General features: G+C 43.2%; 1 protein-coding gene across 1 annotated transcript in view; it reads right to left on the bottom strand.

Moving 5' to 3' along the window:
- CIT (citron rho-interacting serine/threonine kinase) overlaps positions 1-3,988 on the bottom strand; it is a 77,998-nt gene extending 74,010 nt beyond the window's left edge. The window contains exons 1-4 of the mRNA XM_075434457.1: positions 3,878-3,988; positions 2,951-3,092; positions 1,513-1,688; positions 66-167 (exon numbers count right to left, since the gene is read on the bottom strand). Of these exons, the coding sequence (XP_075290572.1) occupies positions 66-167; positions 1,513-1,688; positions 2,951-3,092; positions 3,878-3,973 (516 nt within the window). The 5' untranslated portion in view covers positions 3,974-3,988. The remainder of the gene's footprint in view (positions 1-65; positions 168-1,512; positions 1,689-2,950; positions 3,093-3,877) is intronic.
- Between the last annotated feature and the right edge of the window lie 20,593 nt (positions 3,989-24,581).

Genomic DNA, 24,581 nt, shown 5'->3' with positions numbered 1-24,581 from the left:
ACGCTGTTCTTCAATGTAACAATGGCAATACTGTTCAACTGAGGAGAAAAGAAACCAGGCATTACCAAGTAGAGATTTTTCCTGTCTTGAAATGCATATTGTAGCTGTGGAATCCACGGACTGGTGCTCTGAGATAATATACTGCGTTCTTCCTCAAAAAATGAGACCTACGGAAAAAAGGAACTGTTCAGTTACATCATGATGAAAATGAGTTAGAATATGTTAGAATCCCCTACTTTTAGAAAGATTTGAGTCTGTGCCAAAGCTACATATCACGAAATAATTACACAGACAATATTAAATGCTATTTCCTTGTGACGTGCACCTTTAAAAAACTAATTTTACTCCTTTGTGTTTCCCATTCCCCTCCCACTTTATTTTGTCTATCTTGCTTTGAACTGAATAGTCCCTGCAGCAAAGGTCAGCTCGCTTTTCAAGCTGGTGAAGCATCTACCAGTCTGGAGTGCGATATTGGTTGACCTCATCTGGACTGGCCCTAATGAAATAAAACTAATCTCAAAAGAATCAGACAAGCAGAAAAGAAGCTACAGCAATTATGGGGTAGCATCTTACAGCTAATTCAGTAACAAATTCATTGTAAGGTATTAAAATACAAAGCTTTCTTGAAATCATCCTCTAGCAACTATTTAATTATTTCAATGTGCAGCCAGACAACAAGAAATTCATTTTATTACAGAGATACTGCAAGTTCATTTAGATCAGCATTCTCTGCTTCCACTGACCCAACTCAGCAAGACTGAGCAAGTGTCATATTGAGGGTAGTATCATACTTTACTTTCTTGTCAACCTACACCATAGCAAGCATAATTTTACCTTATCTTCATTTCTGATAGCCACAAACAATGCCAAGGGATCTCACCAGCAACCTAACTGCACCATATATTGAGAACAACTGATGCAGATATTGTGGTATAAATTCACAAGGTCTTTCATGGAGTATCTCTGTCCTACTTGTCATCTCATGTCAGCGAAAGATTAACTTCTGTTTCTCACCAAACTATGATAACAACCTCCATTATCCCTTTTTTAAGTTTTCAAGTAACACATTTCTCAAGCTAGTGAGAGGCTCTCCATAAAAATCCAGTCACCACAGTTTGTCTTCACACCTACTCTTGACATTCTACGTTGCTCTTAAAAATGAAAAAAACCCTTAATGAATAGATTGCCTGAAAAATCAAGCCGTCATCAGGATGATCAATACTGATCCAGTATTTTATTAATCTGTTCTTTCTTGTCTCACAATTTGATGGCAAGCTCTTCGAGACAAGGGTCATTTTTATTTTGGATGGCACCTCGCCCAATAGATTCATGGTGTATGACAACGGCCTTTAAACACATCAAAACTAGACACAAATATACTACGTCACTAAAACATAGGATGATCCTTCTCAAGATACACTTTTAACTGGATCTTAAGAGCAGTGACAAAAACAAAATGTTCAATAAACTGTAATTTAGAGTTTTACCGTAATAGCAGAAAAATATACATACATGCTCCTGCGCCAACAACGACTCCTTGCTCATCACCTTCATAGCATATACATCACCGGTAATTTTCTCTCTTACTACTTTTACATCTGCAAAGTGGCCACGGCCAACCACGCTCTTTACTTCAAAGTCCTTCACACTGGGTTGCAGTTCCCTTAATTCAGCTATAGTCTCTGCATCTACAACAATAAAACACATATTTTTACATTAGCCAACTGGCATTTCATAATGAACACCATAAATGGGGAATAAAAACAAAAAAACCCCAACATTTATTTCCAGACTCTCAAGAAATGTTAAATCATTCCAGAATATGCTTCTTAAAAAAACTAGTATGCATAACAACTTGAAAAAGACTGTTAATGCATAGTTAAGAGTGAAATATGGTGCATACAAAAGAACCAGGAAATGTTAAGACAGTTCCCATAGGAACCATAATTCTGTCCCATTCATAACATCAGAGGCTGATAGCCTCTTTTGTTCCTAATTTCTTTCCAACCATCCTTTGCCAATACAAGGCGCATTCTCTGAACAGGAGGGCTTCACCCAGTCGAGTCCTCGGAGTCAAGCGCCAGGGTTTTCTCCTCTGCCTGTGGGAGGCACTAGTCTATTGTCTAACAAATAACTGTAGACTTTATTTCAGATATTCAGTTCAAGTTTCCCATTGCCTAGTTTCAAGCAGCATGTACTGTGATAATCAATTGCTTTCTACAGATTGTTCTAAAAATCCTGCAGAGCAGCAGAAAATTACTCTCTGCTAATAATATCTAGAAACAGTTGGATGGAACTATTACAGAGGGCATGATAAGTTACTTTTAACCAAATAGCTTTCTAGTATATCTTAATAAAAAAATTGATGAACTTTTTCCCTTTTACCTAAAGGGAATCTGAGCACATTATCAGTAAAATATTTACTCCGTCAGAAATTACATTTCTGAAGCACAGAACTACTATTTACAAGTTACACACGCAAAATTTGGATAACATGGGGAATCTAAAAGATTACTTCAAGCTGATAGAGCCAAGGATTACCAAATTCGTTGCTGGATTTTTTTTTTCATCATACTTCTAGTCACTGTCATGCTCTCAATTCCTGACATCCGTCTATTGCACACACTTGGAGCTTTGCTGTATGCAGCACTCAGATGTTTTTAAAGAAAGTGCCTCCTCAACTAGAAATGTAGAACAGACCAAGCAGGATGCACATTCGAGCCACAGCACTTCAAAAGCCGCTTGCATTTGACCTTCTGGGACCTGAACAAAGCCTTACCAGATTGCCAAGATCCCCTTTGCGATGCCGAGTCCCACAAAAATTCAGATGCTCAAAGACCTGGGTTATCATCACTAATGAACCAAAGCAACTAAAGCATTATTTAAACATTCAGATACTTACGAACTGTCTTTTAAAATGACACCTGAAAATTAGTCTAAACAAACTCACACTTCTTGACAAAGTTGCCAACATGTTTAATTTTCATTAAAGCGGGGTTTTGGCATTCTTCAAAAAGAACGAATAAAGAATCAAGGATGCCTTCCCGGGAGAGAGGAGACATCTGCTGTTGAGTCACAAAGAGTGGCTTCCCCTGGAAAAAAAAAGAAGCAACAGCAGATGGAGTCTCAGACAACAATGAAAAGCCTCAAATCAATAACATATGTATAGAGCAGATTATATATTATCCATTTAAAAATCACTACTTCAGAAATTAGAAAAATGATACAGAAGCGTGAGGTAAATATATCAACTCGCTATGTCTATCTGTAATAGCTGCTACAGGTATTTCACTTTTAGACACCAATCCTTTACAGATTGCTAAAGTTCAAATCACAGCTTTCTTGAAACTACCTACATCCTAATGATGACTGATCTGACTGGCTTTTTTCTTGACATTGTGGGGTTTTTCCTGGTATAAACAGTTTAAGCAATCAGCATCAATATTAGCGCTAGAAGGAAAAGCTGCTGAACCTCAGATGATCAAACAGCAGCTGGTTAGGTAAATCATCTCGGGACAAACCTTCAGCTACATCACCCACGACAAAGCTGCAGGTTACGGGACGCAGAACGCAATATTCCATCTTCCTGCGGGAAGATCCACTCCGGCTACACCACCAACAGATGCACACAAACGTCAGACCAGCTACCACGCGCTGGACTTTGCGCAAACTAGATAGGCGCTTTGAACTTTGACAAGTTGAAGGTTGGACTTGATGATCTTCGAGGTCTTTTCCAACCTTCATGATCCTGTGATTCCAAGTTATCCCCTTCTGCCACCCAAGAGCCGCCCAGGCACACCCAGCGTGTCCACGCCAACAAGCTGGGCCGTACTTCGACACGCGGGGAACAGCGGACCCCAGGCCAGGTGCCCCTCACCTGGAAGAGCAGATGGAGCCGAGCGATCCGGCTGGCGACGGGCTCCGGCAGTCCGGCCTCTACCGGGTTGCGGGCCCCGCATTTAAACTTCAGCATCTTCACGGATGATCTCCCGTCAAACGATCACCTGGGAAAGAGAACGGCGGGGCTTTCGAGCAGAGGCGTCGGAAGGGGCGACTTCAAACGAAACAAGAAGGTGGGGGGGTATAATTCAGGCAACACCTGTCTTCCCTAGAAGATAAAACTTATTGAAGCTGGCACTGGAGCGCGGGGCCGGGGCGCAGAGGCCCCTCATAGCCCGCGCGCCGCGCCTCAGCCCGCGCTCGCGCTCGCGCTCCCGCCGCTGCCCCGGCCCCTCCCCAGCCGCGCGAGCCCGGCCGCCCCGCGCTGCCCCGCGCGCCGCCCGGCTTTACCGCCACCCAGGTTTGAACGGCGCGGAGGGCGCGGCCCGTCCGCCGTCCCTTCCGATGACGCTCGCCAAGCTCTGCCGCCTCAGCCAATCCCCGGGCCCGCCTGGCGGAAGCGCGGTCGTCGCTGAGGCGCGGGCTCACGAGAGGAGAGGCCGAGGCCTCCTGGGGACGTCAGCCGCGCGTCACGCCCCGAGCGCGGCGGGCCGTTAACGGTTTTAACCGTCGGGCTGGGGGGCTTTAACCTGCCGCTGAGGGAGGGCCGGGAGGCGCGGGGGACGCTGCCCCGGGCCGGGCCCCGCAGCCGGGCCCCGCAGCCGGGCGTGAGCTGCGGCCGTCGGGGCTGCCCTGCGCCGCGCTGAGGTGCTGCGCCGCCCGGGCGCTGAGGTGTGCGCCGCTGCTCCGCTGTTTTACCTCTTTTTTTGTTTGGTTGTTGTTTTTTTTTTCCGTTGCCAAATCTTAAAAGACAAAAATGACTCAGTAGCTCTGACTGGAGCTGGCTCAGCCGTAGACCGGACGTCATAGCTGGCAGCAGCTGACTGCCGGGCAGGACAGCCAGAGGGGAAGTAAAATAAATTTTGCTGTGTAAAATGCTTATTTGACCTTCACGTCCCCCTTTTTTTTTTTTTCGTGATAAACGTGGCCATTTTATTCATCTGTAGGGTAATCAGCTTCCAAGCGAAGCACCAGTGAAAATGTTCCAGCTCGGCATCCCCTCCACGGTGCCTACGTGCCAGCCATCAGAATACTCGGCGGAATGCAGCATGACCTTGGTTAACGATGGATCGGTACAATGATGTCAGCGGAGAGCATCAGCACGGAGCATGGATGCCACCCGCAAGCATCGCAGTTATGCAAAGCGCAGGAGGCTGTTTCAAAGCAGGGTTCATTGTTACACAGCGTCTTGGCGGGATTTAAGCTGGGAACAGAAATCCAGGTGATGGGGTTCCTTAAGTATAATCGTGTTGCTGTGGAGTGACATAAAGCAAGATGTTTTGCTGTCCAGCAATCATTTTAATTATGCTAAAACTGGCTTGGCACCTAGCTGATAAAGTAATGCGCTGATGGATTTATTATAGTACGACTTTATACAAATCATTTGTGCTTCCTTCCACGTCTTCCAGTCCACCCCTGGAACACTGACATATTTTTTGGTCTACTTCTTGTCTCAAACTTACATATCTGGGTTCATTTCAAGTTATTAAACCTGAAAGAGTTTTTAAAATCTAATTTATCGTCCGCCACCTGCACTGCCAATTTGCTTTTTGGATTCCATTCAGGTCGCTCTCATTGTCGTATGTCTCATCCACAACCGCATTGCACAGGAGAGATCAGCTCTTAAAACGAAGGGCACTAAAGAGCTTCCTTTTCATGTGCTGGTCAGTTTTCATCCTAGTGCATTTTAGTAAAATACCACATCCTGCCTTGATATTTCGAACCCTATCATGTCTGGATATCTGTCAGATTTTGGAAAAGTCTCATTGCCTGCCATCCAAACTAAGAAGAGAGCTTTAGGCTCCTCTGCCTTTCCCTTCCTCCAGCCTACCTTCTGCACAAATGCCATTAAGCCCTTATCTTTGTAACTGCCAAAATTACAATTAAATATCCACAGTTGCTAATGCCACTTGGGAAATTACCATATCTGTACCTTAGTTTAGATTTGGAAAATGGGGGAAGCAAGAGAGCTGGGTTCTCTCTGACAGCTCATTTCCACGTTGTGTTCAAAAATAACAAGGTGTGGCCAGTTCTCTTCCCATCTTCTCTATGGGATGGTGTAAAACAGCTGATCCACAAACTGAATGAGGAGATAGGTCTTTAAAGGTTTCATCTCACCTGCATTAAGCTACCTTTTCCCTTCTGCAGCATGAACACTAGATCTGGGTCTCCCACACAATGTCCCGAATTTGGCCAGCCAGGTGAGTTCCTCGGTTGGATAACTGGCCTCTCCACTGCCCAGCACGTTCAACGATGGGATGAATTTATTTGTTACGCTTTTCATGTGTATAACTTAATTTTTCCAGATGAAGATTTCTTTGTTTGCATACTGTTGAGTTCTTGCAAGCAAGGAAGCTGGCTGTTAAAAGCATTGTTTGGGACAGATGCAGTTTTCCTCATAATTTAGATGAGGGCTCAATTTAGATGAGTTTTCTTTACAAAGGCCCTTAAATACGTATTTTGCTAGAAGCACCCGTGTGGTAGAAGATGATTTATTGTTTTTTCTTCTTTGTTGCTGTGTAAAAGACTCACGTAAACAAGAATGTCTACCAGCAAAATGAGACAGTAGCATAAAAATACAGCTGCACCGGAACTGTTCTCAGGCATTAAGAAAAGAAGCTGAAGTGGCAGATGGAGGGAGCAGAGGAGAGAGAGAAAATCTGCCCAGTTTCAGTGATAAAACCTCAGTACCCATTTCTGATGTCTCAGGCAAAAAAAATGAACTTTCCAGAAGAACACGTACTTTGTTGTTCTTTAAATTGGTGATCCGAAGTCTTCAGAGTGAAAGTGGTGATTCCTTCATACTTTTGATACTTTTACCAAGAGCAATCATCGTACACTAGTTCTTTGTCTTTATAATGGTCAAATTATATATCACTTCTTGGTCTTGACAGCTACTCCTGTGGATAACCTCACTTGAAGGATCAGCAGCAGACCTGCAATTATACAAAACAAAGGCTTATTCCCTACTCTTAAATTAATAGGTCATTCAAAAGCGTAACAGAATAAATAGCTCTATGATTTTTCCTAAACAGGTCCCAATATGGTGCTCAACATGTTTTGACATCTCACCATGCATTGAATTGGTTACCATCTGTTTGGCATTTTTTTATTATAAGAGTAGGGGTTTCCCTTTATTTCCTTGGCCGAAATTCTCCTCCCTCGTGCTGTTGTATCGTGCGCCAATGTGACTGTGTTCCAAAGATTGCTTGTAACACCCTTCAGGCTTGCTTGGGGTCTAAGACACTAAGTAAATGTAAAAGTATAAGGTCAGACATGCAGGTATGCCAACTTTTTGCCAAGAACCTGGCACTCACATTCTCCTCCAAACTAACGTCACCATATTTTAACAGGCAGAGAGATGCCAGATCCCCCCTAACACCATCTGGTTGTGAACTTCTGTATTTACAGCAGCATCACTCTTAAAGATCTTCATCTGTGGAGCAGCAAGACACTCGTGACTGCTCCCAGAATGCTAACTTCCTCAGATTTACATATAGATAGAAGGTAATAAAAAAGGCTTGTGCTATCACAATTCGAAGAGCGAAGCACAACCAAAACGCTGCTATTTCTTTGTCCTACCTTGGAGATCTCTTCAGCTCTGTTATTTCCAAATTTGAATGCTTATCTGTTCATGGAGATGGGTAGTAATTTGCAACCTAGGCTTCCAGAGTATGTGGACCCCAGAAATAAATAGTGTTCATCTTTCTTTTGTTGAACGTGATGGCTGGCTTTTACCATAGCTAATCTATATGCATCTGAAAACAAAAAATGAATTAGCCCTTATCAGCTCTATTCCTTTCTCTAACTCGTCAGTATTTAAAAAATCTTGTAATAAAACAAGCTCTTCCATTTTTTTTCCTAGCCCCAACCATGATCATAGCTGGGTTACCACTTTCTGTATCAAAATAAAGGATTAAATGTGGCTGACTTGAATACTATCATAAATCCTTGCTAATAGTAGCGCTCACCATTGCTTAATGAGACCTAAAAAATTCTTAGATCCTACGCACATTTTTTTCCACTTTCTTTTCCCAAACTATCACAGAATATCCAACTTGGATGTAATAGTCATGGACACTATGGGGGATAGAAATAGTTACACAATACATCTTCAGGAATAACAGTTGTGGAAGAGGTAAACAAATTCCTTTGCAGAGCAATATATGAAGGCAAAGAGAAATAATCGCCAGGAAAACAATTGCATTGTCTTTCATTCTGCAGTATTTTTAATTTCCTCCTTAGAATTTTTGGAAAAAAAACACTGTGCAATCATTCTCCTTGGATAAGCAGAAAGGAAATGAAACTTTAAAAGACCTGAACGGCCGTTAGGTGTTTCTGCCATAGACTTCCACAGAGCTACATCTGGTAATATTCTTCAAGGTTATTTTGATTGAAATATTAAAGGCTTTTTTTTGTTTGTATCAGCAATTTGCTAATAATAGTATTATATAAGTGCTAATGTTCACTGAAGGTTTTTTTATTACTTTTCTTTATATTTACAGAAGTAAAATTCATTAAAATAGTGTTTTAAATACATGGTACCCTTCCTTATCTATCTTTTATTTATTTATAAAAATGCAAACAGAAGCACGTGATGCTCTTCAGACCTAATCCCCGTTCTGAGGATTCCTTATTCCAGCACACAGTGTTCCGTGACTACCCATGTTTTCTTACCAAGCTCTCCTAACGTACAGCCATATGTTGAATTTCTCTGTAAGCCAGAACAGAATCATGCTAAATTTCTGGTGTGACCAAAATGAAATGCTAACAGAACTGGGTCACTAACAATGTTTTTTATGTGCGAACTGAGCATTTAACCACAAAAAAGTGAAGCTTTTTTTTTTAATCCTGTCTTCCCCGTTAATTTTTTTTATATTTATCATAAAAAAAATACCTCATTACTTGCTGGAAGAATAATTTGTTAACTTTTAGATGCAGTGAAAAGCAAATGATCTTTTACATAGCTCAGCTTCAGGCTTTCTTTGTGCTATGACAGGAACACCCCTGATTCCACAAAAATTGTTTTATAGAAAGCAATTTATTAAACCTCACGATCTGTCAAGACACATGAATATTGATGTGTTCACATTAACATCTCCTGGAGCAGCTGAAAACGAAATTTGTCATGACTTAATGGGAATTATATGTTGCAGAGCAACAAGTGACAAGGACTTAATGAAAGCAAAATTGGCAAAGTATCTGTGCAACTGTAATAAACGTGTTGATTTGTTTTAAACGTAGCTAAAGAATTGTTTGCGTGTTTTTATTGATGAGGAAAGGAAGGCAATGTTGAACTCTGTTTTAGAAGATAAAACCTAGAAAGGGACAGGTAATTCCTCTGGAATTTAGATACAGTAATCATGTAAAAGATGGCCATATCAAATTATATTTTTCCTAGGTTCCAAAAGAAGATACGAGCTGAGATACCATTATAGTGAAGATCCCAAATCCTTTTGAGAGTACAATTAAAATTTATTATTAGAATTTAATCTTATGTTGGTCCTAGGACAAATGAATCTTAGATGTTCACAGGAGGACTTTTTTCCTTGCCTTAAATCAACAAATCCACAGGAAAGACATCATTTAGTTTACTACAACAATAATTTCCTTGCTTGTGGGATGGTCATCTGTGCTTCGTTGCCATGTCTTGGAATTCCATTTAGAAACCTGGCATTCCCCACCTTCCTCTGGGCTGTGGAACTTTGTGCATCCTGATTTGTGGTGAAAGAATTTCTGACTCCAGTCCACGCGCTGTATTAGGAAACTGGAAATCTGACCGTCATCTAGGGAAAGTGCCAAAAAAGATTCATTCTGTCTCAATAGAAGTAGTGGGCTCTTAGTTGATCTCTGTGCCTGAGATCAGCCAGAAAGAGAGATGTGCCAGACAGACATTCCCTATCCAATACTGACGAGCAGCAGAGCCATGCATACCCTCAGGTCTCTTTGGCTGAATTCCAGAAAGGTGTAAGGACGTGAATTGATTTAGGAGTTAGCTAGATAGCGTTGAAAGATGCTCATATACCGCTATACTGCTGTGATTTGGGGGAGAACAGGTCTAGTAACTGGAGTTTTCTGGAGTAAATAAGGGTAGACTGATGTTGAAACTACAGCATGTAGCAAAGTGGCAGGCAGCCATGTGGGGAGGGAGGCATCACTAAACCAGTTTTCCACTGGAGTGAAAAACATCCCCCTTTTTGAAACAGGGATGTTTGTTAGTTTGTTGGTTTTTTCTTAAAATAGGTCAGTTCAATGCCAGCTGCAAACTACAGTTCGGTTGGGAAGAGCCTGCTGGTATCAAGCCCACGCTCTGAGGCAATGGCTCCAGTCGTCTCTGCTGTAGCAGTCATTGGGAAGTGCGAGGTGCTTTCCTGCAGCCCAGTGCTGGCTGACGGGTGTAGCTACAACGTACTACAGAGTTCCAACATTTCTTACCTAAACGCAAAATAAAACCACTCTCTCTTACCTACGGTTTAGTAAAACAAATACCGTCAGACTGAAGCATCAAAATTAAGTATGAAGATAGATTAAACAAAATATGTCTGTTAAAATTATGCAAGCTCTTTTTTTAAAAAAACCAAACGTTTTACTAACTGGTGAATTAAGATATAGAGATAGACTTGGCTTCTTCATATACTGGAGCTTGAAAGAAATTCTGTCTTTTTTCTTTTGAAGATTTATTCCAAACAATCCAGTAAACAATAATCTGTGCGCTGCAGTCTTATAGGCACGGTGGCAAGAATAAATAGGGTAGAAAAGAACAACAGCAGCGCTTTGTTCAGAGTGTAAACACAAGCCTCAGATGAGGCAATGACAGCTTTTGTGTAGAAGGACTCTTTCAGGTAAGACTAAAGGAAATTTAGATGTGATTGCCTGTCTATTTTTTCATTTGGAATCACGATTTTGGTACTTTACAGATTTAAGATGTTCTTGCTCTGAGTGGGTGTGTTCATTCCTGTCTTGAAGAACTCAGCAATGACAGCCTACATGTTACTTTATTTAATTCTTCTGGAATTAGTTCTATACTGTTTGCTTGGAGGCCAAGAAATATTTTACAGTGACTATTGTGGGGTTCTGATTTTTAAACCGTTTTTTTCGATGTTAAGAATTATGATGAATAAGTGATTAAGAGATAACACTGACAAACAGTGAAGTAACATATGGGAGCTGAATGACAATTTGTGGCTGCTCTGGAGGCCCCTGCAGGGTCAAATCGCTCTTGTTGGAGCACTGTTCACCATTCCTGCTGATCGGGCTGGCTCACGTTGTTTTCTTACCCTTTAACATTTCCTTTGGTAACTGGAAGCAAAAGACTACAAACCCAGTATATTCTGCCTCAAACAACAACAACAAAAGCATGGTGGGAGGCTGTTGCAATGATATGATGTTCAGGGTCTGCCAGGGAATTGCATTTAGCCATTTTGAGCCAAAGGCTGGATACTAAAATATAGGTCTCGAACAGAAACTCCATGCAAAAGAGTAACCATTTCCTGCAAAAAAAGAGTTAAGGCTATTTTTCTTCTTTTCCTGTGTTTTTAAAGTACTGGAGATGGACTTAAAGTTTTAAAAATTGCTTTTTAATAATGGTGGGTTTATGCTACTGTTTCAAATTCCTCTATAATTGAATGAATTACATAAGTACTAAAGTAGTATATTTTCTACTTTCTGTTCTTCCCATCACTCAGCTATCCAGTTTTCCTCGGAGCAATGAGTCTTGTGCATTGATTCTCTGAAATTTTGAAATGGATCTGATGCACAAGAGGTGTACACTTGTTGGGGCACAGTACAAATTACAATTCTTAAACCTTTGAAACATGAAGCAGGAAGTAGTCAGCTTTTCATATCAAACAATTATCAGAAAAAGCCTAATAGCCAACCTCAAAATGACAAAAAACAACAACAACAAAAATCTGTTCTAAGTAGCTGTTATTTGCTAACATCTCTAAAGCAGAACACCAGCTGCCACTTAAAATCCTCCAGGAGACAGCAGTGGAGGAGGCTAGGTTCTGCGTCAACTCAATCTACCATGAACAGATATTAGGAAATAAAGATTTTACATTTTAGAATACAGGACGCTGGAATAAAAGAGTATTTGCACACAGGGTGCGTAGTTTGCTGCACCTCTGTCCTCTCTGTATTCTCCTGGGTTTCCTTCTGATGCCTTTCAGCAACCCAGCATCAAAAGATGATATATCATCTAGTTCCTGTGAAGAAGAACAGCTATTTCTCTCTTGGAAAGGGCTTTTTAAAGCCTACTGGTTTTCTGTTTTGCCAAGCTGGATTGTTCAGCACCAAACTGAGCCAGAGGCGCAGACAGGCAATGCTGGCAGTGGTGTTCAGCAGCTGTGTAGAGTCTGCTAAAGGATGGCTATTCCAGAATCAGACTTCCCACCTCATATGTGGCCTCTTGGGGCAAAAATGCCATCTCGACATCCAAAACCATCCAATAAATGGGCTGTACAGGGTATTTATAAATAATGAAGGTGCAGGAACAAGCCTGTCTCAGCACACTGTCATCAGCTGCCCAGTTGTGGCATGAGCAGGAGGGGACACAACTCCCCCAGCATGATCAGGAGCACCAACACATCAGAAAATGGCAACTGCTAAATAACATTTTTCTCTTCATCCCTATCGAGTCTTTTGTAAGAGGCCATTTCTGCCCAAGCTTCATCGAAACTGTGTGTTGTTAGTAGATTGATGCTCTCTTGCTTCAGCTGCACAGCGCTTCATGCCAAAACCACGAGACTGCAGGACTTCAGTCGTAAAGAAAAAAATAATCAATAAGCCTGGGCAGCTTGTGACGCTTAGTGACAGATTTTTCACTGCCTGTATGGGTATATTTTAATTTAGACAAAAATAGTTAACACCGCACTTGCATGCAAAAAGAAGTCATCTGCTTCTTATCTAATGTGTAATTCAATAATTCCTGTAATTGATCTTCATTGACAGTTTATGCAAGCTCACTCACCCACACTGCACATACTGTGCTTCCTGACATAATTCCCAACATAGACGATGATATTTCCACAGAGGAAGCTTGTTAAATCAGGTCAAACAAAATAAAGAATCAGAATCTGCTGCAAGTCCTTGCAGCTGTCTGTCTTTTCACCCTCCCCGCCCTCCCCCCAAGATAGATCCAACTATTGGTATTTTTGTGATAGGCTAAAAATACAAAAACCAGTTTTGTTAAATGTTGATAGGCTTCAGAAGAAAAATACATCATCATTTTTTCCCTAGATGCCAGACTATTACTGTTGATCAGACATAACTGCCGGTCTTTATTGTTTCTGTGTGGTTTGATTTTCCCTGAAAGTGCCATATATATTCTAATGATCTGCTGAATTAAAAGAATTCTAAATTGGTTCCCAATTGATGAGATGCTGTTCCTGAGATAGGCCAATAAAGGACATTTTCCCTCACAGACAAAACAACACAAAAGCTGTGGAGGTGATAATGGGTCTTCAGGTGTCGGAAAGAGTGATATGTAATTTCCGAGAAACACAAACAATAGCTGCATTTTCCATTTACAATAATTGTAAATAAAAAGGAACATAATGTTTCTGTTTTATAAACACAATCGCTTGCCTAGCCGGCATTCTCCAACTACTTCAAATACTCTCATCCCCCAAAGAAATGAGACATGGGAAGGATTTAAGAGACGAATAGATACAATTAATGGTAGCAGAAAGCCAGACAAAGTTAAATAGAAGAAGGCTAAAATCCTAGACGCGAACGGCTGGAAGATCATTTCAGAGCATACCCTAGCACAAGGGAACCCCTGGTTTAATTTTCTGTAAATACAAAGAAAACTTCAGCTTTTTAAACGAATCATTATGTGAAGCTCAGAGCAAGGCACTTCTCCAAAGATTTAGATTCCTCCTTTATTACAGATTCCAACTGTAAAACCTAATTCTGTAGCAGTTCAGCAAGTGATTCCCGTAAATAACCTCCTTCACCCACCAGCCTTTTCCCCCGTCAGCTGGGGGTAGGCTCTTGGGCTAACGACGCCTGTGCTGCTGAATGATTTTCCAATTTCTGATGGCTGTAGAACTTCAGGTTAGTTATGCCCCACCTTATTGAGATGCTAAGCCATCAGGAGAAAAGGGGAAGCAACCAAGGGTGACATGTGCAGACGCAATGAAAATCACAGCAGCCCGCTCTGACCATTTGTGCCCACAGCAAGTTCCTGGCCTTCTGCACAGGAGAGGGACGTTGGTGTGCTCCGAAGAGCAAGGCAATATTTCATGAGCTCTGCAGGCCTATCACTTTATGTGGAAGCATCTTCTTTTTCCCACAGAGAAACTTCTGAAACACTAAACAAACAAAAACACTTGAAGTGCAAGCCCATGAATATTTCAGTATACAGGTTACTCTTTTGGAGTTAAAAAACTGAGTAAAACTGACACCGAGTGTATCTTACCTGTCACTGACACTAAATAGCACGGAACTGACCCAAGGAGTAGCCAGGGCTGCTAGCTCTGGGCCAGGCGGTGTGGCACCGGCAAGCCGCAGAGCCTCTTGGGGAGGATATTCAATAGCGTTGGAAGGCAGCTCCTGCCCTCCCTTTTGGCCTTTGCTGGAGTTTCTTCACTCAAACTTTACCCTGGTTTCAGCTGGGATAGAGTGAATTTTCCTCCCAGTAGCTGCTGTGTTTTGGATTTAGTATGAGAAGGGCGTTGATAACCCCGATGGTTTTAGCCTAAGAAATCAAGGGCGTTCTCCAGTCTGCCATGTTCAGCTAATGAGCAGGTGGGCGGGGGCACAGCCAGACAGACAGCCAAGCTGGCCAATGGAAATACTCCGTGCCATGGACATCATGCTCAGTCTATAAATGGGGGCTGGCCGGGCAGCAGGAATCCTTCTCTTTTTTCTCATTTCTGTGAGTTCAAATCCTCTCTTGTCCGGGAGTTTGAACTTTTCTGGGAATTTGGTCTTTTTTGGGAGTTTTGTGAAATGCACAGAATCCGCGAGTTCCAGGCTCCCTGATCGCTGCTGGGGGACCAACTGCAAATTGGTCATCGGGTGGTGAGAAAATTGTATTGTATGTAGTTTGTTTTGCATATTCAGTAGTAGTAGTAATTAGATTTTTTTGTATTATTGGTATTTACTTTGTCATGTTATTAAACTGTCTTTATCTCAACCTATGAGTTCTACTTTTTGTCCATTTCTCCTCCCCATCCTGCTGGGAGCATGTCCTTGAACCAAAACAGTGAGGGAAAATAGAAAAATTAATTAAATTCTTCACATAAGGCTACATCTGACACTAACAAAAATGAGGATGATTAAAATAGGCAAAAATTATATTCATTTAAATTCAGATGTTCTTTTAATAATAAAATGTTTCTGAAAGATACCCAGAGATGTGGGAGGTAATGCGAGGTAGCCCATAGCACTGAAATAATGCACATAAGAAGACTTTTGGTTACTTTTCCTGCCAACAAGGCTGATTTCATGTGTCTCAAAAGATCTTGTCAGGCGAAGGCCTGGAAGCTTTATAAAACCACCTGATCTCCAAGAGAGAGGAGAATCACAGTCCAAGGCACAACGGGTATGAAAGGGCCAAAATCAGCCAAACTGAGCTCTGCTGGAGAGCCTGCGTTGCTGTAGAGTGTTATCACAGGCTCCGCATCTACGATGAAAGGCCATCGAGCAAGCAAAATATGCACACCATCTCTATTATCCTTTTACAACAGCAAGTCAAAGTAGTCATCAATCCCCGTGAATAGTATTTGGCTGTCACATCTCGTTTGTCACGCTGCAGGTCGCGCTGCTTTCACGCGCCCCATGGGAGAAGCTGACTGTGAACTCGGACCAAGGCTGCACTAGGTGTTCACAAATGTCGTTTCTGATGAGACTGAGCTTACCTCGCCTCTGCAGGTGTGGAATGCTATAAAGCAAAATTAGAAAATGGGAAACAAGAATAGAAGATAATTTATTAAGGTAATGTTCATATCTGAATTTCACCCCCATGTAGATCCTGTGTGGGTGAATATTAGATTTAAGCAGTTAACTGAATGCTGAATGTGTTAGTGACAGATGTGGTCTATGCACCTCCTGAGATGTCTAGAAGTATGCAAAGCAATAACATGGGAAAGGCAAGACAGAAAGTCAAAGGAAACTTTTAATCTGAAGATTTATTTTTAAGTCATATATTGAATGAAGCTTTGGCTTTTCCATAGAACACCCACACACATGCAGCAGAGCAAAGATTCTGATGAATGTGCTACCCAGAGTATCACAACTTTCTCCGTGGTTGTTTTTTTCATAGAATGTAGTCAGTTAATTAGATCTCCTCTGATCAATCATTGAATTACCGCTTCAAAAGGCATTATGATATGATGAGAGCGCCTCGCAGCAGTTAAACACTTTGATTTTTCTGTCCTAACACATTTACAGCTAGTGTGAACTAGGTCCTCCCAGCAGGAACACAGAAATACTTTTTTAAATTACAAGCACAATTTATCTCACAATTTTAAAACTGACCGGTAAAATTACTGTAATATGGATTCATTCTCTCCCCTTCCCCTTTCTGGTACTTAAGACTAAACCCTTTTATGTTTTCCACGTTTCTTATGTTTTGATCTCAAGCTCTTTGGAACTGCAACCTTCGCTTTCGCTCATGTTCTGTTCAGCTCTTTTAATACCATCACCATGACACATCTGTGACTTTGGCTGTGTTATAGCATCTCCTTCCTTGATCTTCAGGAGTCTGCCTCAAAAACCGAAATTGTGTGGTCATTACAGGAAGATACTACCAGGATCTCTTCTGTTTTCCTCTTGCAACTTAGCTCTTGAAGAGGAATTGCGATCTAAGGGTTAAGACTCTACGTCACAACTTCAGCACGAGATTTGTGCGTGACCTGGCATTGGGGACTGTTGGCTAGTGACTGCCTTGGCTTCTCCCCGTCCCTCTGTGAAAGGGGAGCAGTAATTACAGGACAGTGTTACCCCGAGATTTGCCTCATTATAATTTCTATGAAGAGCTCTGGACTCCTTGGAAAGAAGACAGTATGGGCAGACATGGTAGGTAGGTTTTGCAGAAGTCTGGTTTCGCTGCCTCTCCAAAAGCAGGGGACGTCACATCTGCAATAGTCAGGGATCTTTGCACAGTGCTGTGCAGGGGAGTTCCTCTGTTGGCAGTAAAGCAGACAAATAAAAAAAGCTTTCGAAGTCGTACTTCTGTTAGTGATACAAGTCCCCAAATGGGGAGAAAAGATGCATTGTTTTTTTGAGCAGTACAAATGGTGGAAAATAATTTACTTTTTAATCCTAAAGACTGGCATTTGCCAGATGAAAGAGAGCTGAACTGTAGTGTAGGAAGTTCTGCAGTTGCCTTTCCAGCAGGATAGTGCAGTCTGCAGTTAATTAAACAACAGAAACCAATACCCGTAATTGAACAGTATGTCTTAGCTATTATTTGGCAATTCTTTTTTTCTTGAAAACTCTTATACATATATGATCTTAAAATGGAAATTACTCATAGCAAGTTTTCTGTCACTGTGAATTGTTCTCATACAGCAACGTGCAACCACGTTTGTAAAAAAAATCAGATTGCTTTTACTGCCAGCCGAAGCTGACCAGCACTCTTACAAAGTGCTCTTTTGAATTTGAATGTGCTACCTGTTACGTGGGCAGCACGCCCCGGAGAGATGATGCACCAGTCTGGCAACTCTCCGTTCTGTGAAGCGGAAAGGTGCTGACGAACTGAAGGAGATTCTGAAACCAGTGACTAGAATGAGAAGACACAGAATTTTCATTTTTCTGGAGAGAAGACGACCTGGGTATTTTTATAGCTAGGTTGATTACAACCCCCAAATTAAACCCCGCTACTCAGACAGGGAAACAAATGATCACCTGGAAGTTCTTTTGCAGTGTTCCCCATGGCCAAGCCAGCAGAGGGAAGCCAAATTTCCAGAGCCAAGAGGAGGAGAGGTTCCTGCTCCGGACCACTCTGCAGAGCCCCTTCTCCTGGGGCTCGGGGAGACCAATGTCCCCGTGCGGTCCCTGTCCTGCAGCATTCACAGGCACTGCTTCACCTTCTGAAAGCTAGTTCAGGAGGAATGGGCGTTTTGAATAGAAGCCACTTGGACTTCTCAGACTTAAATATTAAGAAGTTTTGTTACTTCTTTCATTCCTTTTTTAATATTGGTTTCTTTCTGAACACCTGGTTCAACCCAGAGGACTGTTTCTCATGAGCTAGTATTTAGTAAATACCACAAAGCAATTTAGTATTTAGTCAATATTAAGAAGCAATACCTGGCTGTTCCAGCTTGAGCTGAGACACGCAATGTGAAAACCAAGAATGTTTCCAAGTACAATCCTGTTACCAGAGCAGAGACTGACAGATGTCTCACCCTGCCTACCCTCTGCCTGGCTTCCACATCCAGATGCCAAAAAGACCAAGCAGTTAACTTTAGGCTGAAGATGAACGTGTAGAAGGTAACAATGCTCACTGTAGTAACTGAACTGTTTAAAAGAAACAGAATTAAAGAAATCGCAGTTTAAAAGCATGAAAAAGGAGAAGGTTGCTGGGGAATAGCACTGACTAACTCGTGCTAACACAGGGTCCCTCTGCCACGTCGAATGAGCTTCAGCTAACCAGGAGCAGCATAATTACTTCTGTTCAATGGTGTTCCACCTACATGTGTATCGTGGTTCATGCTTTTGAAAATCACTGAAGAAACAGCTCTGGGGATGAACGGCTGCTCCTCTCATAGGTAATGGGTGCTGCAAAAACTCTTTCTGAAGGCTTCTGTGCTGCACGTATCCAGGATGCCTCCACCCAGGCAGGATTATCTGGCTCCAAATCATGTTCAGGCTCTGTGATTTTTTTTCTGGTCTTTGGCATTAGTAAATAAGGGGATCCCTTCGCACCAGTTGAAAGAGTAGGTTTCGTCTGGACAAAATGCTGCAAGACAAAACCCCTTTAGGGCTGCCCGTCCCTTTGGTCTTAAGGCAAGAAGCTAGCAGTAGATGGGAAGGAAACTACTGTACACACAGCCTCTCTGAAATATTTAAATGATTGAACAGGAGCAAGAGGTTCTTGTGTCAGATTATCAATCTCTCGCAGTGTCCAGTCCCCCAGAAATCTTGGTATCAAAGACAGAAGGACACATCCTTCCCGCCGCAGCCACCTGCAGCATTGGCCACAGCGCAGCCAGGGCACGGCTTTTGGAGCTCGTGAGCCCTGCAGACAGGACACAGAAACGTTCTCTGAATCTGGCAAGGTTGGCGGGGGGGTCACCAAAACACAGGCGGGAACAAGCTCATCTTCAGTTGTGTGTATCCACTGGTCACACATTCTCTAATGAGGGACAACAATGGACCAGATCCTGCACGAATGCGAAGGTGCTGGTATTTGCACCCAATAGTTAATAGTCCCGAGGGATTAGGAGTTACACAAATAAATATATAGCTAATTAAAAAACTGTTATGCTGTACTTTTTACTTTCAAACTTCTTGTTCCCAAGAAGTGAATCAGGCCTCTCATCAGATAATTTATAGAATACCAGTTTCCATAACAACATAATTGCTCAATGAAGCAAAAATACCTGGCAGAGTTGCCATTATAATGAAATAATTGACCACAACAGTGAGTGAAGGAGGCTGCATTAAAACCAAGATTGCTTTATGTCAACGTGGCTAATTACAATCCGATAATGCTAGATTAAAGACCACGTTTCCTAATGTGAGTCACTACGAATTGCAGCATGTACATAAGAAGCAGAGCAAGATGGTAGTGAACAACGAAGCACCAAGTCGCATCTCATCATGTAATGGCTGCAGAACTGCACGGCCAACACTATGACAGGTAATTTTAGGACCTCATGGTTTGCTATAAAGAAAGGCAAACAAGAACATCTCACTCAGTTTGTGTCTTCCTATGAGCAAAGGTGCAGGCTACTTTTTCTTTTTTAGTAGGAGTGGTTGTTCCACAAAGACTTGTCAAACACTGTCACGTTGTAAGATTCAAGAAGGAGGAAGTCACACCCACTGCTGAACACCTACTTCATTAAAAAAAACCAGCCCCAGTCTAGATGCGCTCTAGACCTACATCTCCCCATGGAGCCGGTAGACTGTTTCTCCTTCTGTGGAGCGCAGAAGCAGCAAGCCCAGGGCCGGGTTTGTGTGGGAGTGCTCAGGGCTAACACCTCTCAAGTGGGTCCGCGGTGGCCACCCTGCACGGCCCTGTCCCAGGTCCACTCTGGACCCCATTGTTCTCACCGTGTCCCCAGGACATTTTTTGTTTCTTTGCAGCTTCTCCAGCTGACAAAGCTTGAAGCAATGAGAAGCGGTGCTGCAGCTGCTCTGAGGAGCGTATGTCTGCAACACAAGGCTAAAGGCACACGGTGGCAATCCCTGCAGCCGGTGCAAGAGTATGTGAGGACAGGATAAGTGCTGGAGGATTGTCCCAATAAGAGAGAGCCAGCTTGGACCCTGCCTGTGCCCAGAGTCTCCCTGGAGCACGGTAAGTCAGGAAGGAGCCCTAGGTGCAAAGTAGCATGTGTGTCATACGGCTGCTCAGGGCCAGGTGGGAAACAAAGTCAAACTGCTGGTGTGGTACCCCAAACAAAGCAAGCTGGCCTGAAACATTGGCCGTGCAGCTCCACCAGCTCCAAAGCGGTTCTGCTTGTTCCCAGCACGGTCAGCTTTTTTCTGGAGAGACTGTTACAGCATGCTTCCAAACTTCACTCCTCAAAGTGACTAAAAGCTGAAATATGAAGTATTTACGTGTTCTAACTCATAGATGTCTCCGCACGACACTCAGATGTGCCATATAACAAGTCAAAATTATTACCCTGTTGTTTTCCCTCTGCAGCCCTTGTTCCTGACACGCAGGTGTCACCTCTGTCCTGAGGCAATCCTGAGTCACCTAGGCCATGCTTTGTACCCTTAGCAGCCAAGGAATTGTTCCCCGGACTTCGATGTTATGAGTCACCTTGGTGGATGAGTGCTTTTTCTGCTCTAACTGACGTAATATTGATAACCCTGGGAAAAAACAAACTTGCCAGAAACCCTGTGGGGACCTTCAGCCTTGGGAAGGATCAGAATGGTCTTTTATTTTACTACATGTTGCTTGGCTAACCCTCATAACAGCTTTCTTTTCCCTTGTGTTTAACCAGAAATTTCTGTACTCTGCCTGCTTACCGTCCTCTGCAAATACACTTTCCCGTCTTGTATTTCCTCCACCCAGCACCAGGGAAAACCTGGGCACACGCATCCCAAACAGCTTTGGACATTACAGAAGCAAAGAGGAAACAAGGCCACACATGAGTCTTATCTCTGGCTTTGCAGCTCTGGCCTGCTTCAAAACCAAGGCACGTATTGCCTTTAATTATTCATCTGGGTAACTGTAAACTCTGAGCAAACTCTCTCCGGCTGCCGGCACCTCTTGCTGCCCGTCTTGCATCAGCAGGAGGCTGCGGTACGCCGAAACACCTCAGCACGGACGTACACAAACAACCAGAATAACGAAAACATTTGGCAGAAATCAAGTGCAGTAAGGCAAAGAGAAAAAAAATAAAGCAATTAATCATTCAGAAAAATGAGAGAGAGACACCAAGCAAGGCAAAAGAAAACGGAGAGCTTGTGCTACCTCCTCTGGAAGACTGTCAGCCTGCTGACAGGAAGATTAAGGATGCTGATGGGAATTCCTCTCTCACCACAGTAAGCTTTAAAAGCACAGGACAATAATCCACTTTTACAGGTCTGGCTGTGGCTTTCCCGCAATGTGTCTTTTTTTCTCCCCTTCCTCTAAATAAAAGAGGATGATCCCTTGCAGTGCTTGTTTTCCGAGTGCTGCGCTCACAGCAGAGGCGAAAGTATTGATTGAAGCACTTGGACATTTATTGGATTTGCGGCTTTTCCAAGGTGTGAAAAATGTTTTGTCCTGCTTAACTTGTACAGTCTAACATGCTCCAGTGTTTGTTGGTGTAACCACCAAAGGTCCAGACCCTCTGCCACGCTTCCTTTGTGAGGAGACCAAACAGTGAAATCCCCGGAAGTGGATTGCACCAGCAGACTGCCCTGAACGGCTCCTTGAGTGAAGTTCTCCAGCCATCCCCATGGTTTATTTACTGAACTGGGTCACTGTGGGATGGGGAAAGGCAAGAAGGGGAAATTACTTAGCGACAAAATCAGTGCTGTCCTTCATCCCCATTCAGGACAGAACTGTTTGCTACTTGCTTTTCTTTTACAGCCCTGTAAGTTTTTCACCTGAGCAAGCAAAGAATGACAGCTCCTCTTATAGGCAGTGTTACGCCACTCTCTTATACCAATGCTTTGTTGTCACCCTTAGCTTCCTGACACCACAGAGAAGGCCTTCATACGTCCTGGATAAGGTGACATTTTTGTGCGATGTGATGACATCGCTTGCATCAGGCACTTGCTCTCAGTCCTCTGTGTGCTTGAATCAGTCCGGCCTTTTTGCAGTTCCAGAAAAGCTCATCTCTGTAGTGATTTCCATGCTGAAAGATAATTTGCACTGTACACACAGGAACCTTCCGCATGGCGAGAGCATCAGCTCCTGAAATGCTTCATCTCGACCTCCACAAGAACTACTCGCTATTTGCAGTGCCTAGGACCTGAGTAGTGAGGTCTTGCATTAGGCTTGCGCAGTGCAATTAAAAAAAACAACAACTTGTGTTTGCCTCGTTCCTCTTAACTCATTTTTTTTTCCAGACTGAGGTTTTGCAAAGGACATAACCAAGCCTAAGTAGGGGAAGAGGAGCAGAAACGGGAGTCAGGTGTCCACCTATGGAGAGCCACTGTCAGCTCTCAGCCGAAATACATCTTAGAGTCCTAATGCGTGATGCCACCATACAACTGTAAGGAAACGGTACTGTTGTATTCCTAACAGTTTCTCACGGATATTTGATTGCGATAACGCACACAAGACAAAATACTAGTGAAGTAACATACAAAGGAGCTTTAAAAAACAGTAACCTAATACGTTTCTACAAAGTCAAATCGACAATTACCTTCACAGGACAATGGACTTTTTTAAGTGGAATTTAATAACGGGTCATGCTGTGAACAAAGCTTTAATCCAAGGTTACTCCAGACCACACTTCTGTTTTGCAATCAGTAGGCCCCAAACGGGCACTCAGCTTGTATAGATGCCTGACTGAGATGGTGGCATATCTACAACACATCGCGCTGATTTATACGTGCTTTTTCTCCACAGCTTTTTTTTCCTCCCTATCCTAACAGCTACAGCTATGGGGTTTGTTTCGGGCTTTGTTTGGGGGATTAAAACCCTCTCGGTATTATCTCTTTTTTGTTTTATACACTGAAAGAAGCATTAGAGATGAAAATTAATGCCACAATGGATTTCATTAATCACACCAGAAGGCTTGGTTTGCTGTCGTAGGCACTTCCAGCAGAAGGTGCTCACAATCAGTTGAAGTATTAAACGCCCTCATCTGTTTAAATAGCAATATTCAAATATGTGAAAGCATAGTTCCTGCGTCGGGGCACAGGGGATTCGTTTAAAAGGGCCAATACTGGTCAAATCGTCTCGCCTTATGGTGAGTCTCGCCTTCCAGCAACGTAAGCGTCAGTTGATTGCAAGGACAAAAGGTCTAGCAGAATCGGCGCCTGGGGGAACTGCTGTGACATAAAGAATGCGTCACCTATGGGTCACCAGCGCAAAAGAAATCACGGTCCTAAGAGCCAACAGTGAGCATCGCGGGACGGGTGCTGGCAGGCAGCGGGGCACGAGGTACCAGGTCTCTGCCTGCTCTCAGCACCTCAGAGCAGCTGCTGACGTTACAAAAAGCACCACTGGCGTTAACTGATGCTGCCAGGAAACGGGCCAAGTATCGACAAGCCCGGCTAGCTGGGCTGTTGGAGCGTATCCCCCACAAAAGGCCAAGTCCCAGTGGCAGATGGCCAGAGGGAAGTCTGCATTCCCGCAATCCACGCTCTAACCATTATGAATAATCCGCAGCTCTCCTGGGTCCGATGCGAGGCAGGAGCCAGCCCTGCTAGGAAACGGCATCAGCCATCGACTGTCCCAGCCAAAAGCATCCTCGGACTGGTGTGTTGGGGCTGTCATGTACAGATGAACAGGGTCTATGTGAACAGTCTGTAGGAGGAAGGAAAGCAAGCCCCGTAGAAGCGGGGTCTAAAGAGAAAAGCTGTGAGATTCATGATTTCTTTCTGTAGAATCTGAGAGTCGAAAGCGTAGGTTTCTTTAAAAATGCTTTGTTCAATCCCTATTAAAGCCTCGCTTGAAATTAAAGTATAATCAGAAATTGAGGGAACATGGTCTTAGCAGAGGTGACATTACACGGTTTTACGCCGCCGTACCCTGCCTCGCCCTCCGTCCCGCGGCAAGCAGGAGAGCCATGCCTGGATCTCAGGGGGCAGAACCTCAACAAAACCAAAACTGAAAAACCATCGGGTCCTGCCCCGGAGAAAGTCTTCTCCCAGAGAGAAAAGCGCCGTCAGCAGAATTGACTACAGCTCCCAGCGTTCACCGAGGCTGCTTTTAGGACAAATTTTATCCAGGAGCATCCTAACCGATCTGAAATCGAAAGCAAGCCCCGGTGGCGGCTGGACGCTGTAGTCCGCTCCCC

This window comes from Opisthocomus hoazin, chromosome 13 (genome assembly GCF_030867145.1).
Source record: "Opisthocomus hoazin isolate bOpiHoa1 chromosome 13, bOpiHoa1.hap1, whole genome shotgun sequence".
Taxonomy (NCBI): Eukaryota; Metazoa; Chordata; class Aves; order Opisthocomiformes; family Opisthocomidae; genus Opisthocomus; species Opisthocomus hoazin.
The sequence above is the reverse complement of the archived record's forward strand: the minus strand, read 5'-3'. Positions and strand labels throughout refer to the sequence as shown.